The sequence below is a fragment of the Carassius carassius genome, chromosome 1, assembly GCF_963082965.1.
Source record: "Carassius carassius chromosome 1, fCarCar2.1, whole genome shotgun sequence".
Lineage (NCBI taxonomy): Eukaryota > Metazoa > Chordata > Actinopteri > Cypriniformes > Cyprinidae > Carassius > Carassius carassius.
In genome coordinates, this window is record NC_081755.1 from 44,052,717 (window position 1) to 44,068,416 (window position 15,700).

At 39.7% G+C, this 15,700-nt stretch overlaps 2 protein-coding genes across 9 annotated transcripts in view; one reads left to right on the plus strand and one right to left on the minus strand.

The window, feature by feature from the left end:
• The window catches only part of LOC132151902 (Fc receptor-like protein 5), a 628,771-nt gene that overhangs the window by 284,681 nt on the left and 328,390 nt on the right, over positions 1–15,700 (minus strand). The gene's annotated exons all lie outside the window — the stretch shown is intronic.
• The window catches only part of LOC132151994 (high affinity immunoglobulin gamma Fc receptor I-like), a 98,519-nt gene continuing 96,389 nt past the window's right edge, over positions 13,571–15,700 (plus strand). For all 4 annotated transcript variants that reach the window (XM_059560599.1, XM_059560609.1, XM_059560619.1 and 1 more), the window contains exon 1: positions 13,571–13,740. In XM_059560599.1, coding sequence (XP_059416582.1) covers positions 13,710–13,740 — 31 coding nt within the window. In that variant the 5' untranslated portion in view covers positions 13,571–13,709. The remainder of the gene's footprint in view (positions 13,741–15,700) is intronic.

Sequence of the window (15,700 nt, forward strand, 5' to 3'; positions counted from 1 at the left end):
AAACTTCTTCTTCTTCTGATACAACATTTTTAAATGTATCTCCTCCTAGAGCTTTCAAGCTAGAACCACCAAACTCGGGTCAGACCTTCAGACTGGTCTGACTCATGTTGCTATATCTTTTCTAACTCATCCGGGTTATGTTTTTTGTAAACCAGACTACTAAAACCACCTAAAGTCCCATAGACTTTCATTTAGGGGGTGAAAATTTTAGATAATAAGACTTATAATGATTTTTAGTTGTCTACTGCCAATAGCAAAGCTTAAAACTCCCTACTGAAAATACAGCTAAAAGCAGCCTAAGCTGATCGGTTTCTTTGGCTGGTTTCCCAAGCTATTGTCACGCTGGTCTTAGCTGGTTTTTGCTGTTTTTTTACTGAATCAACTGGTTTTTGCTGGTTTTAGACTTCCATCACACTTGCTAGTCATGCTAACAACATACTAGTCACTTGCTAATCATGCTAACAATATGTTAGCAACATGTTAGTCACTTGCTAATCATGCTAGCAACATGCTAGAGACATGCTAGTCATGCTAGTCACTTGGTAACAACATGCTAGTAACTTGCAAAATAACTAGTAAAATAATAGTTTCTAGTAAAAATTGTTGCAATCTATTTATAAAATACAATATTCAACAAATTGATAAAAAAACATAACTCATAACTTAATTACTCGCTCATAAAGTCTTTTTCTGCTTCCGAAATGACATAATTCCCTACTATTGCATGCAAAAAGCAGTAAGCGAGCGATTGAATATGTTTGAATCTTCTGTGTTCATAAAAGAATAGGTGAGAATTGCACTAATTCTCGTGAGATCCGGAGATATGTATACTTAGGCTGCATCCGAAAACTTTGTTCACACTGCCGCTGTCGAGAGCATCAAAAATCACTCTGGCCGCCCTGCTCACAAGGCTGCAGAAAGATTTGTGAGCGTTCTGACGCTCTGACGTAGATCGAATGCTTATTTTGTATTTAAAGTGCCTGCAAAGCAAACAAGCTTGTTGATCTTGTGCAGACTAACCACAATAAGGGTAACGTTATAAATTAACCTAATTGAATATTGTTGTGGACGAAGTATTAAGATCCTTTACCTAATAATGTATAAAGCACTGTAAGAATACTGATGCAAGTAACAGTTCTGCATTGAAAATGTTACTTAAAGGTCCCGTTCTTCGTGATCCCATGTTTCAAACTTTAGTTAGTGTTTAATGTTGTTGTTACAGTTAGTGTTGGCGGTATGGTTATGTTTTGGGCAACACTCCACACGCCTGTCCATGCCCCCTGGGGTACAGAACAGAACCATTATAAGCATATATATATATAATTACAATTCACAATTACGTGAGTTGTAAAGTAAACAAAATGTGAAAGACTGCTTCCAATGAGGAGACTGTAAAGACAAAACAAAGTTAGATCGGATTACTGGTTCAGTTGGTGGAGTTAGGGTTGGAGGAGGGAGTTAATTGCAAGCAGCAATGCGATGGAAGAGACACTGAAGAATGGGAATTTAAATAGACCGGTGATAGGTGTCAAGACTGGATTGGTACACGTCAGGAACAGCTGACTGTCAGCTGATGCAAGCATGACTAACATGGCCTGACTGAACTAACGCGATGCTCGATATCTGTAATATTCTAAAGCTGAAAGTTCAATGCCAAGCGAGATATTTTATTTAACAGAATTCGCCTACATCGAACATCTACATTTCTCTACTTCCTTCATTAATTACGTCACTAGAACAGTTTTTTGACTAACCCCTGTCCACAGGAATACACAAAAAAGGGGGAGTGGTCTTGTTGCGCTCTCACAGAGAAGAGGAAGAGTTGCGTTTGTAGATTGTGTTTGTCGCCATGTCGTCGAAATGCTGTTATTTTCATCTCGGAGTCCAATCACCTTTGTTTGGGCTTCCCAGGGACGCTGTACTTCGAGATCAATGCTTACAATTTATGTTTAAGTCGGTTCGCGAAAATAATAATCCACTATGTGCAGCAAATTTTGCTGAGGACAGCTTCCTCAATCTCAATCAGTTTAATGCCGGATTCGCATAAAGATTATCCTTGAAAGATGGAGCAGTTCCCTCTTTGTCTGGAGAAGGCGTTGTTTATGGACCACAACCAGTAAGTGTATTTTATTATTTAAGTTGGTGCGTTTAACAGTGATTACAGTGGGACAGTGGCACCCCTGTGATTAGAAGTACATCTCCAGCATGTGTGTTCAGATCAGGAATGCCAGGTTTTCAAAACAAATCCTGCCCACATGCTTCTCAAAACTACTCCAAAACTAGCCCAATCCCGTTTCCAGGAGGGCAGCGTCGAATCACAACAAAGGAACCGCTGGCACAATCAGAACTCATTACATATTTCTGAAGGAGGGACTTTATAGAGCAAGGAAGTCATCAGCCCGTTTTTATGACAGTGAAAACAACGGTATACAGATAAGTGAATTGTGTGAAAAATACTGTGTTTTTTACACGCGAAACATGAACACGTTATATTGCATACTGTAAACACAACCAAAGCTTAAAAAAAACACGAAAAACGTGACCTTTAAGTATATATAATCAAGTATAAACATTACTTAATGCAAGTATAATCAAGGAAATTTGTTCAAAAGTATACTGGGACTACTGTACTATTATTTATTATATCATTAGATTATTAATCTTATAGCGTTAATGCACATCAGCAACTCACCAGGAACATGAACAATCTCAGACACTTTGGTCCACATATATAATTTTTATTAAATGTTTTATGTCCCTGTACGCAAACAGGGACACATCATAGATTATTGCAAATCCTCCACAGCAATAATCAACCTGTCCTATATTTTGCTTGGGAACTAATGTGGTCAGAGCTGTATGAATCCTCTCAAGCAGTGGACTTCTACATTCCGATTGGTTGCGGCCAAACTGCGTCATAGCTCAATACCATAAAGTTGCCCTGATTTCAACTCTCCTCGATGCTCTCAACGACCAAGTAGCGCCGCACCGCTCTTCGCCGCTGCTCAATGCTGTCTCACATTGACAATTAATGACTTCCTGCCACTTTGACACTCTCAACGGTGGAGGTGTGAACACAGACGATTTGCTGCCTCGCTGCTGTATCATGCAATGACTTTGCTGGCAGCGTTTTTGCATGAAGGCACCTCCTGAAACTGATTTTGGACAGGCTTCTGAGGCAGAGTAATGGTTTAATGATCAACAGCAAAATATAGAGAGCTTTGGTAATAAGTAAGTGGATTTTCATTACTGTGGCAAAGACAGCTCATTTTATGATGGCCCAGAAAGCTGCCGGTTTCTCACTAGCAGCGGGCTCAATGTGCATCCTGTTAGAATAAATCCTGTTGTACACAAGCTTCAGGATCATATACAGTGAAACACAGTGACCTTGACACATGCATTTCCTGTGCTTATGGATGTTGTGAGCTTTCCATGCTTGGAAATTCTAACATGTGGAGACATCACAGCCACAGGCGGAGGTCTTGAAACCATTCAAGCTTTTTCAGGCCGCGTGAGAACGCTTGCCCAACATTCTGCAATGGGTGTTCCACACAATTTGTTACGGGTACACCATTCAGTTTTGAAAAGGCCTGCCTCCTCTCCGGGATTCTTCCCACAATCATGAGTTTAGAAGAAACCACAGTGTTGTGATGAGATGTCATCTCTTCTGAGAAAAGGGGCTATAGAAGAAGTACACCCCTCTCAGATGGAGTCAGGTTTTTACAGCCGATGTTTTGTGCAAAGAAAAAAAAAAAAAGATTGGCAGCTTACGAACATTATTAGATTTACTCCATTTGAATCTTGCACTCAATCTTGCAAATTCAAGAAGTTGACGGTACAATCTATTCTACCTCATATTCAATCAAACAATTGTTTTTTCATGATCGATCTGAAGGATGAATACTTTCATATTCAGATCATCAAAAGACACAGGAAGTTTGTCAGATTCAGCCTAATTAATGCAGCCTAAAACTCCTTTAAAGGATTTGGAAATTAGAAGCATATTAGTGTGTTATGTGTAAACCAGGTTAAACAGATGGGTCTTTAATCTAGATTTAAACTGTAAGAGTGTGTCTGTCTCCCGAACAAAGTTAGTTAGATTATTCCAGCATTTAGGTGCTAAATATGAAAAGGATCTGCTGCCTGCTGTTGATTTTGATATTCTAGGTGTTATAAAATTGCCTGAGTTTTGAGAATGCAGCAGAATTGGAGGATAATATTGTAACAAAAGCTCATTCAAATACTGAGGTTCTAAACCATTCAGGGCTTTATAAGTAATAAGCAATATTTTAAAATCTAGACGATGTTTGATAGGGAGCCAGTGCAGTGTTGACAGGACCGGGCTAATATGGTCATACTTCCTGGTTCTAGTAAGAACTCTTGCTGCTGCATTTTGGACTAGCTGTAGTTTGTTTACTAAGTGTGCAGAACAACCACCCAATAAAGCATTACAATAATCTAACCTTGAGGTCATAAATGCATGAATTAACATGTCTGCATTTGACATTGTGAGCATACGCCATAATTTAGATATATTTTTGAGATGGAAAAATGCAGTTTTACAAATGCTAGAAACGTGGCTTTCTAAGGAAAGATTGCTGTCAAATAGCACACCTAGGTTCCTAACTGATGACGAAGAACTGACAGAGCAGCCATCAAGTCTTGGACAGTGTTCTAGGTTATTACATGCAGAGTTTTTAGGTCCTATAATTAACACCTCTGTATTTTTCAGAATTTAGCAGTAAGAAATTACTCCTCATCCATTTTTTTATATAGACTATGCATTCCATTAGTTTTTTAAATTGGTGTGTTTCACCGGGCCGTGAAGAAATATAGAGCTGAGTATCATCAGCATAGCAGTGAAAGCTAACACCATGTTTCCTGATGATATCTCCCTAGGATAACATGTAAAACGTGAAAAGTAGCGGCCCTAGTACTGAGCCTTGAAGTACTCCATACTGCACTTGTGATAGATATGATACCTCTTCATTCACTGCTACAAATTGATGGCGGTCATATATGTACCATTTAAACCATGCTAATGCACTTCCATTAATGCCAACAAAGTGTTCTAGTCTATGCAAAAGAATGTTGTGGTTAATAGTGTCGATCAAATAGCACTAATAGAGAGATACAACCACGATTAGATGATAAGAGCAGGTCATTTGTAACTCTAAGGAGAGCAGTCTCAGAACTATGATACGGTCTAAATAATTGTGAGGGTACTACATTTTCTAGTATCTTGGACAGAAAAAGGAGATTCGAGATTGGTCTATAATGAACTAGTTCTTTGGAGTCAAGTTGTGGTTTTTTGATGAGAGGCTTAATAACAGGCAGTTTGAAGGTTTTGGGGACATATCCTAATGACAATGAGGAATTTATAATAGTCAGAAGAGGATCTTTGACTTCTGGAAGCACCTCTTTTAGGAGCTTAGATGGAATAGGGTCTAACATACGTGTTGTTGGTTTAGATGATTTAACAAGTCTATACAATTCTTCCTCTCCTATGGTAGAGAATGAGTGGAACTGTTCCTCAGTGGATAGCTGACGGCTGAATGGTTACAATTTTATCTCTAATAGTATCGATTTTAGAAATAAAGTAGTTCATAAAGTCATTACTGCTGTGATGTTGGGAAATGTCAAAACTTGTTGATGCTTTATTTTTCGTTAATTTAGCCACTGTATTGAATAAATACCTGGGGTTATGTTTGTTTTCTTCTAAGAGAGAAGAAAAGTAATCGGATCTAGCAGTTTTTTTTCAATTCGCTTGTTTTAGTTTCATTAAAACAACCTTCTCATAAGAGTCATTTATTCAGTAATTGTATTAGTTATCACATTGTATCATTTTTAATTTATATAAATTATCTACATTAAAATGAGCAGACTCAAGTCATTTGTTGGAGAATCAGACTAAACTGGTGACTGTACAGGTATGTTTCACACTTTTGACTGAGCAGTGACAGTCAGTAAAAACTGTTATTACATTTTTTTCTTATAAACGTTTAGAAAGATGTGCCTGTATCAGTAATGCTTCAATATTTACTGTGAGACTAAGGTGAAAGAGGAAGTACTTGACAAAGACAAACTGTTTGCTTGACTAAGAAATTACTAAGAAGTTGATCATGCCATGATGTAATATAAACCACATGCAGTGTGCAGAGAAGATCATAGAGTGGCTTTCGGATCTTGTTTTATTAGTGTTTCATGCAGAATGAGAAATGTTAGTAAAACTAAACACATAAGAAATGTAATTGGTGCTTTTTAAAATAGTGATTGAGAAGCATCACTATTACTGCTGGTGTTAAATATTATCACCACAACTGCCATTTATCACCATGTAAACAGAACTTAGCATTTTCTCACTCCAATCAGAAGGACAAATTAACAAAATTTATATACAGCTAATTATCCAAAAGACAAATATTGTTAATTTGTCTTGCTAACATCCATGACTCATGAGAGCTACCAAAGTTAGCTTAAGTCTGGTAGGTTAGACCAGTGAGCGTTCTTTCACTGCATGATTCAGTTTATTAAAACACATTTAGAATGATCAGAACATTCAAGATATGGGGCAGAAATGTATTTATTTGATGTATTTGATGTATTTATATTCATCAGTATCACGTGAAGACATACGTTTTTTTCCACCAAGAAGGATGTGTAAAAACGCAAGTAAGTTTACTGGCTGTAGATACAAAACATGTTAGTTCAAGAATAAGAATCAGAAGAGCTTTATCACCAAGTATGTTTGTTTTTCACACAAAAGGAAATTGACTTGATGACAGGAGCTTCTAGTGTAGAAGAAAGTACAAACATAGTGCAGACATACTGTAGGAATAACACAGTAGGGATATAATATAACACTAATATAAGAATAAAAAAACATTAAATAATGTACTATATATACAGAAACAGAAGTATAGGGAAAATGTAATTGTTTAGATAAATGTACAGGTATGTTATAAGTGTGCATGTTAGTTGTGATGGACGTTGCTGCATTCTTTAATCATTCACGTAGATTAGTAGTTTACAGGTCAACAATCTGATCTCACAGTGATGTCAACATGTCATGTCCGCATACCTACGTAATTCATTTTAGTTTAATTTTTTTTTTATTAGGGCCCGAGCACCGATTGTGCGGGGACCCTCTTTTATCTGTATCGTTTCTTTTTCTTCTTCTTCTTCTTCTCCCGAATGAATCGCTATAACTCAGACATAAAATGTCCTATCTGCCCCAAACTTCACATGTTTGATAAGACTCCAAACCTGAACAGATTGACATGCCCACATTCAGTTATGGTCATAGCGCCACCTATTGGCAACAGAAAGTGACATATTTTACACTGCGACGAACTACTCCTAGAAATTTTATGACATCAATGTCTTTTTTGTGGTCAGTCTAATCTAAAGGCCTGTGCGAAGATCTTGAGTTTTCGATAAAAGGCTTGTCCATGGCGCCGTGACGAAGTTCGATGTCTCGCCATGGGAATAAAAGATGTTATAACTCAGGCATAAAATGTCCGATCTTCCCCAAACTTCACATGTGTGATAAGAGTCCTGGCTTGAACAGATCTGAAGGCCAATATTCCATCGGGTGTGGCAAAATGGCTCGATAGCACCACCTATACACGTTCAATGGAGTGCGACTCGAGCTATGTTTCATGTACATGTACGAAAATCGGTACACACATGTAACAAACCAATACCTACGAAAAAGTCTCTTGGTACGAAATCCGAATCCCAACAGGAAGTCGGTTATTTTGAATTTCCTCTCAAAATTTGTGTCGTTTTTGCCATTTCCAGGGGTTGTACTTTAACGAACTCCTCTTAGAGATTTATTCAGATCAACACCAAACTTTGTCAGTGTAATCTAAAGCCCTTTGTGATGTTAAATTGCGAAGATCTTGAGGTTTCGTTAAAGGACGTGTCCATGGCGGCCTGACAAATTTCGATGTCTCGCCATGAAAAAGGAAGTTGCTGTAACTCAGACATACAATGTCCAATCTGCCCCAAACTTCACGTTTGATAAGACTCCAAACCTGAACAGATTGACATGCCCATATTCAGTTATAATCATAGCACCACCTATTGGCAACAGGACGTGACATATTTTACACTGCGACTAACTACTCCTAGAAATTTTTTGAGATTAATGTATTTTTTGTGGTCAGTCTAATCTAAAGGCCTGTGCAATGTTAAATTGTGGAGATATTGAGTTTTTGCTAAAGGGCGTGTCCATGGTGCCATGACAAAATTTGATGTCTCGCCACAGCAAGAGAAGTTGTTGTAACTCAGGCATAAAATGTTCGATCTTCCCCAAACTTCACATGTTCGATAAGAGTCCTGGCCTGAACACATCTGAAGGCCAATATTCCATTATAACGATAGCGCCACCTGCTGGCAACAGGAAGATTGGCACAAATATGGAATATAGTTTGATATATTCCAATTATATTTATGACTTTAAATACATATTTCTCACTGTTCACCTTTTTATTAAAGCCACTCGCTGCTGGTGAGCCCGGGTGCGAGGGCCCGTTCATCGCTGCTTGCAGCTTTAATTTAATATTGAAATCTGAAAAATTAAAAAAAAGAGGCACATTTCTCGTTTTTCATTTGCTCAAACAAAACTAAAAATCAAGAATTCTGCTTGATGTTTTGTTTTTACGTTCAGGGACAGAAAATAAATAACTTCAAAATAATGAATATTCAATCTCTACATGTGGGCAGGATTGAAATGCCCCTCTCTGCTGATTGGTCAACTAAACATTACAATATAATAATAGTCCTTAAAAATGTATTAATAGTATTCCACTTCTGAGGAGTCTTATGTTTTTATTTCTCCTACATTTGATCTCTTTCTCTTTGTAACGATATCAACCTTCATATTCATCCGGAAGAAGGAGGCGGGAACCGGCGGACAATCAAAAACATTTTAATAACAAAATAAACACAAAACAGCGCACCAGCCCCTCACGGACGACTGGTGCGCATAAAATAAAAACCAAAACACAACTAAAAGCCCAGGCCTGGTCCTCTCTCGTCCTTCACTGTCGTCGCTCCAGTTTTATATCCTTCCATCTCCTCCATGGGCCTCGAGACCGGTGGGACGAACAGGTGTAGTTCATCTCCAATCACTCCCCCGGCCTCGCTCCCATGTCCCTCGGCCCCGCCCCACTCGTCACATACCCCCATCGCCCCTCGCAGGCCGGGGGGTACTCCCGAGACTGCGCTCTACTCCCCCCCCCCCCTCCCTCCGGGGGGGCCGCTCCCGGGGACCTGCGGGAACCTGGGGGTAGGACAGGCGAGGCGAGAGAAAAGGAGATGGAAGGAGGAGCGACAGAGACGAGAGAGGGGAGAGAGGAAAAAAAAAAAAAAAAAAATTCCGGTTCCCAGACGCACCGCTGCTCGGCCCTCCACCAGCTGGGTGATCTCCTCCGCGGTGCCTGGCGGTGGCACTGGACGGCCCTCGGCGGACGGCACGACACTCCTCCGCCGCCCGGTGGACGGCGACGGCTCCTCCGGTTTTGGGCAGCCGGCAGGAGTCCCCCGTTCCCTGCTCCTCCCCGTTCCGGCGGAGGCAGCAGGCTCCGGCCACCTGGCGAACGGCGCCGACTCCTCCGCTCCCTCACGGACGGCAGCCGTCTCTCCACATCGTGGGCGGCCGGTAGCGAGCTCGCCCGTCCCCGGCAACTCGCTCCAGTCCACCGCCTCGAGCGTCCATGGCGGCACACTCCTCGCCAGCTCGATGGCACCGCGGATTCACCACAGCGGCGAGGGATCTTCAGCAGCGCGTCCCCCCCTCTCCCGGGCTTCGGCACCACTGTAACGATAACAACCTTCATATTCATCCGGAAGAAGGAGGCGGGAACCGGCGGACAATCAAAAACATTTTAATAACAAAATAAACACAAAACAGCGCACCAGCCCCTCACGGACGACTGGTGCGCATAAAATAAAAACCAAAACACAACTAAAAGCCCAGGCCTGGTCCTCTCTCGTCCTTCACTGTCGTCGCTCCAGTTTTATATCCTTCCATCTCCTCCATGGGCCTCGAGACCGGTGGGACGAACAGGTGTAGTTCATCTCCAATCACTCCCCCGGCCTCGCTCCCATGTCCCTCGGCCCCGCCCCACTCGTCACACTCTTCATCAAACAGTCAGATTAACAAATGACCTTTTAGTTCTTTGCAAAACTGCCTGTTTTATTATAATATCCACCTATCAAAATCTGTGTGGCAAAGCTGCGCGTGTGACCACTATCAATTTATGTGACTAGGCATGGGCCGGTATGAGATTTTGATGGTATGATAACCTTAAGCAAAAATATCATGGTTTCACAGTATTATGGAATTGTTTTTAAAGCTCTGAAATGTGTTATTTTTAAATGACTGGGTAAACAAAAAATAATAATAAATTTCCGCTGGACACAATATATTTTGTTTTTGAGCAACATACAGAATATTAGAAACAGTAGAATTGGTATCTTTTTTTTTTCTTTGATTTGTTTCCTAAAAGAGACAAAAATAAAGTCTAACATCATTATTTAACCTAAAGCTGTAATTACACTTATATAATTTTAGTTATATAATTCATCTACATATCATATCATTTCATATCATTAAGTTATACAATAATAATCATACACATAATCTGATTTAATAATAACCCAATTTGAAGCAAAAACAACATTTTCTTACAAGCTTTGTGAAATTATACTACATGCCTGAAGGAAACAAACAGCAGAATCTCAGAATGAGATGCAGATTCACTCTCTGACAGCAGGAGGCAACATTATATGAGTGGAAACACTATACAGAGAAGATAAAAAGAAAATACCACGTAAACTTTTCAGAAGACAGTCAGCTCCCCTCAGAAACACACTCATATAAACCCTCAAATCAATATTGAGGATTTTGTTCCAATAGCTTGTGCATCATGAACAGTAAGTGGTCTGCCTGCTACAGTATCTTATATATATATATATATAGGCCGGGGGGTACTCCCGAGACTGCGCTCTACTCCCCCCCCCCCCCTCCCTCCGGGGGGGCCGCTCCCGGGGACCTGCGGGAACCTGGGGGTAGGACAGGCGAGGCGAGAGAAAAGGAGATGGAAGGAGGAGCGACAGAGACGAGAGAGGGGAGAGAGGAAAAAAAAAAAAAAAAAATTCCGGTTCCCAGACGCACCGCTGCTCGGCCCTCCACCAGCTGGGTGATCTCCTCCGCGGTGCCTGGCGGTGGCACTGGACGGCCCTCGGCGGACGGCACGACACTCCTCCGCCGCCCGGTGGACGGCGACGGCTCCTCCGGTTTTGGGCAGCCGGCAGGAGTCCCCCGTTCCCTGCTCCTCCCCGTTCCGGCGGAGGCAGCAGGCTCCGGCCACCTGGCGAACGGCGCCGACTCCTCCGCTCCCTCACGGACGGCAGCCGTCTCTCCACATCGTGGGCGGCCGGTAGCGAGCTCGCCCGTCCCCGGCAACTCGCTCCAGTCCACCGCCTCGAGCGTCCATGGCGGCACACTCCTCGCCAGCTCGATGGCACCGCGGATTCACCACAGCGGCGAGGGATCTTCAGCAGCGCGTCCCCCCCTCTCCCGGGCTTCGGCACCACTGTAACGATAACAACCTTCATATTCATCCGGAAGAAGGAGGCGGGAACCGGCGGACAATCAAAAACATTTTAATAACAAAATAAACACAAAACAGCGCACCAGCCCCTCACGGACGACTGGTGCGCATAAAATAAAAACCAAAACACAACTAAAAGCCCAGGCCTGGTCCTCTCTCGTCCTTCACTGTCGTCGCTCCAGTTTTATATCCTTCCATCTCCTCCATGGGCCTCGAGACCGGTGGGACGAACAGGTGTAGTTCATCTCCAATCACTCCCCCGGCCTCGCTCCCATGTCCCTCGGCCCCGCCCCACTCGTCACACTCTTCATCAAACAGTCAGATTAACAAATGACCTTTTAGTTCTTTGCAAAACTGCCTGTTTTATTATAATATCCACCTATCAAAATCTGTGTGGCAAAGCTGCGCGTGTGACCACTATCAATTTATGTGACTAGGCATGGGCCGGTATGAGATTTTGATGGTATGATAACCTTAAGCAAAAATATCATGGTTTCACAGTATTATGGAATTGTTTTTAAAGCTCTGAAATGTGTTATTTTTAAATGACTGGGTAAACAAAAAATAATAATAAATTTCCGCTGGACACAATATATTTTGTTTTTGAGCAACATACAGAATATTAGAAACAGTAGAATTGGTATCTTTTTTTTTTTCTTTGATTTGTTTCCTAAAAGAGACAAAAATAAAGTCTAACATCATTATTTAACCTAAAGCTGTAATTACACTTATATAATTTTAGTTATATAATTCATCTACATATCATATCATTTCATATCATTAAGTTATACAATAATAATCATACACATAATCTGATTTAATAATAACCCAATTTGAAGCAAAAACAACATTTTCTTACAAGCTTTGTGAAATTATACTACATGCCTGAAGGAAACAAACAGCAGAATCTCAGAATGAGATGCAGATTCACTCTCTGACAGCAGGAGGCAACATTATATGAGTGGAAACACTATACAGAGAAGATAAAAAGAAAATACCACGTAAACTTTTCAGAAGACAGTCAGCTCCCCTCAGAAACACACTCATATAAACCCTCAAATCAATATTGAGGATTTTGTTCCAATAGCTTGTGCATCATGAACAGTAAGTGGTCTGCCTGCTACAGTATCTTATATATATATATATATATATATATATATATATATATATATATATATATATATATATATATATATATATATATAATGCCTGTCTCAGTGCAGCAAAGCAGTGAAGCACACAGACAGACAGACAGAGCCGCAGAAGTGAAGCCCTCCCTCCCTTTCCACTTGTGTTTGTCATGGTGTGGGAGAGAATGTTGATGAACAAAATATTAAGCTACATGTGCCTCTGATATACAGCTAATTATCCAAAAGACAAAATTTGTTAACATCCATGACTCATGAGAGCTACCAAAGTTAGCTAAAGTTTAGCTACGGTAATAAGAAGTCTAGTAGGTTAGACCAGTGCGTGTTCTTTCACTGCATGATTCAGTTTATTAAAACACGTTTAGAATGATCAAAACATTCAAGATATGGGGCAGAAATGTATTTATTTTATGCATTTTATGTATTTATATTCATCAATATCACGCGGAGACATATGTTTTTTTCCACCAAAAAGCAACATGATAAATGTGATAAATATTGATTTTATACAGCAGTTCGATAAAAAAGAGTTTAATATTAGGACACTTACGTTTAAGACACAATATTGAATGTTTTTGCTCTATTTCGACAACAAATATAATTCCATTTTTGCGTCTCTGAGCAACATGATGCTGTTTTGTTCCTGAATGATTCAAGTGTTTAAATGATTCGGTTCAATCGCAATGAACAGTGACTTGCTTAATTTCACATGTAAAGTATCTTTTCATCAATACTTAATAGATCAAGACAACATTTCTGTAGAAGACTTGCATGTCTGTGTGATGTTTTCTGAAACAATATTTTCTGTCACACATGAGGTACATTTGTATGTCTTGAGTCTGTGCTGATGTTTCTAAAGCTCTGACCACAGATTTCAGGAAGTCTTGAGACTTTAACACAGTCTGTGTCTTTAACTGTCTGTCATCATTCAGTCAGTATGGAGCTCTGTCAACTTCCTCTTGTGCTCTGTGAGTATTATTCTCTCTCTGTATTTCAGTAGGTGTTACAGGGTTTCAGTGGGGTCTTAAAAAGTCTTAAATTTAGTTGTATCAAATTTAAGGCCTTAAAAAGTCTTAAGTTGTACAAGAAAGTCTTAACTATGATTTCAAGAGGTCTTAAATTTGGGGACAGAAAGACCAGGATTGCTATATAACTGATTGTGACAATTAAACTTCAAAAGGTGTTTTCATTGAATAAACACGAGCGCTGCACGTTCAAAGTCCAGTGCTGTGCTCCTTTGTGTTCTGCTGTAACCGGGGAAAGTTATATTTCTACCAAATGCTTCACCTGCTGGCAGAGAGTGAATAAGCAGTTTCAATAAAACTGTTATTTTGTTCAGAGTTGAAAATGATGTGAAAATCGACCCATGTTTTTACCCTGAAAACACGAAGAGATTTAAATGTGAACTGGTGGATCGATAAGAAGACAATGCATTATAAAAATCTAAACATAGGGGTGTACACTATGTGTGGTATACTATGATATCGTAATTGTAGTTTTAATGATGTGCGATTTGAAAACAAATACAGAGTGGACTTAGAGTGCGTTCTTTCACTGCATGCATTAATCAGTCTATTAAAATGCATTAAGAATTATCACATAATTTAAGATAGGGGGCAGAAAATGTGGACCCACTTTATATTAAGTGCCCTTAACTACTATGTACTTACATTTTAATTAATAATTTAGAACAATCTACTTATTGTGTACATACATGTTTTTACATTGTACTTATATTAAAAAAAACTACATGTAATTACATCTGTATTTAATTTCTGTAATTACATTTATAATTAAATTAATCCTTAATCCTATCCCACCTCAATAGCAGCAAAAGTGTTTTACAATACAATATGAACACAATAAGTACATTGTACTTATTTTTTTATGTAAGTACATAGTAGTTAAGGCCACCTAATATAAAGTGGGACCGAAAATTTATATTTATATAATTTAATATAGTTAATGTCACATGAAGAGTGCCGTTTTTTCTCTAAAAGCAAGCATGATTACAAATGTATTATTGATTTTATACAAGTTAAATAAACAAGTAGTTGATTTTAAGATATTACGTTTTAGAGACCATATTTCCTGTTTTTGCTCTATTTCTCCAAAAAAAAAAAAAAAAAAAAAAAGGATTTTCATTTCAAACACGGCCATGATGCTGGTAAATGAATCACTTTATTAAATGACTCATTTCAATTGTAATGACTCACTTATTAACAAAGAGACATGCCACTTTCTCAATCCTCCATACAACTATATTAGGAAAACCAGTAAAGGCAAAGATGGCGGTTGTATGCACATGTCCCACCCCTCCCGCTGGAAAGCCAATCATCTGCTTTTAACAGTCAAGCCGGGAAACATTTAAGCCTATGGTCTGGTTCCACTGACGCATTCGAACAGTTGAGGTTTTGTGACAGCGGAGACGATTTGGCGACAGCGAGTTGTGGTGTGTGCAAGATCAGATGGAATCCACATAGAAGAGGGTGATAACAACGTGAAGGCACCAAACTACCAGTTAAAGTAGTTTACTTTACTTTAAGCCACTTTAAAAAAAAAAAAGCATTTTATATTGACCACAAATATGTTATTTTACATTCTAAGTAAAAGACAACGACATTCTGGATAGAGACGTAAATGAAGTTGGTGTTGTGAACCCTTGGACATACGAGTAAAACCTGTGGGGGAAAAGGCGTTTTAAACCGGATTTTGGGGCAAAGTAATCAAACTTTTTCAGTAATTTTTATCATATTTTACTTCTGTTTCTATACATGCAGTTTTTAGGTCCCGGTGACCAGTGAAAGTGCAGTTCTAACTCTCTGCCCATTCATTTAGATAGGAGCCTGGTCTTGTTAGTCTGAAATAGCTGCCCGGAGGCATTGCCAAGATGGCGGCCGAGTGGCACGACTTTAACAGTGACTTAAA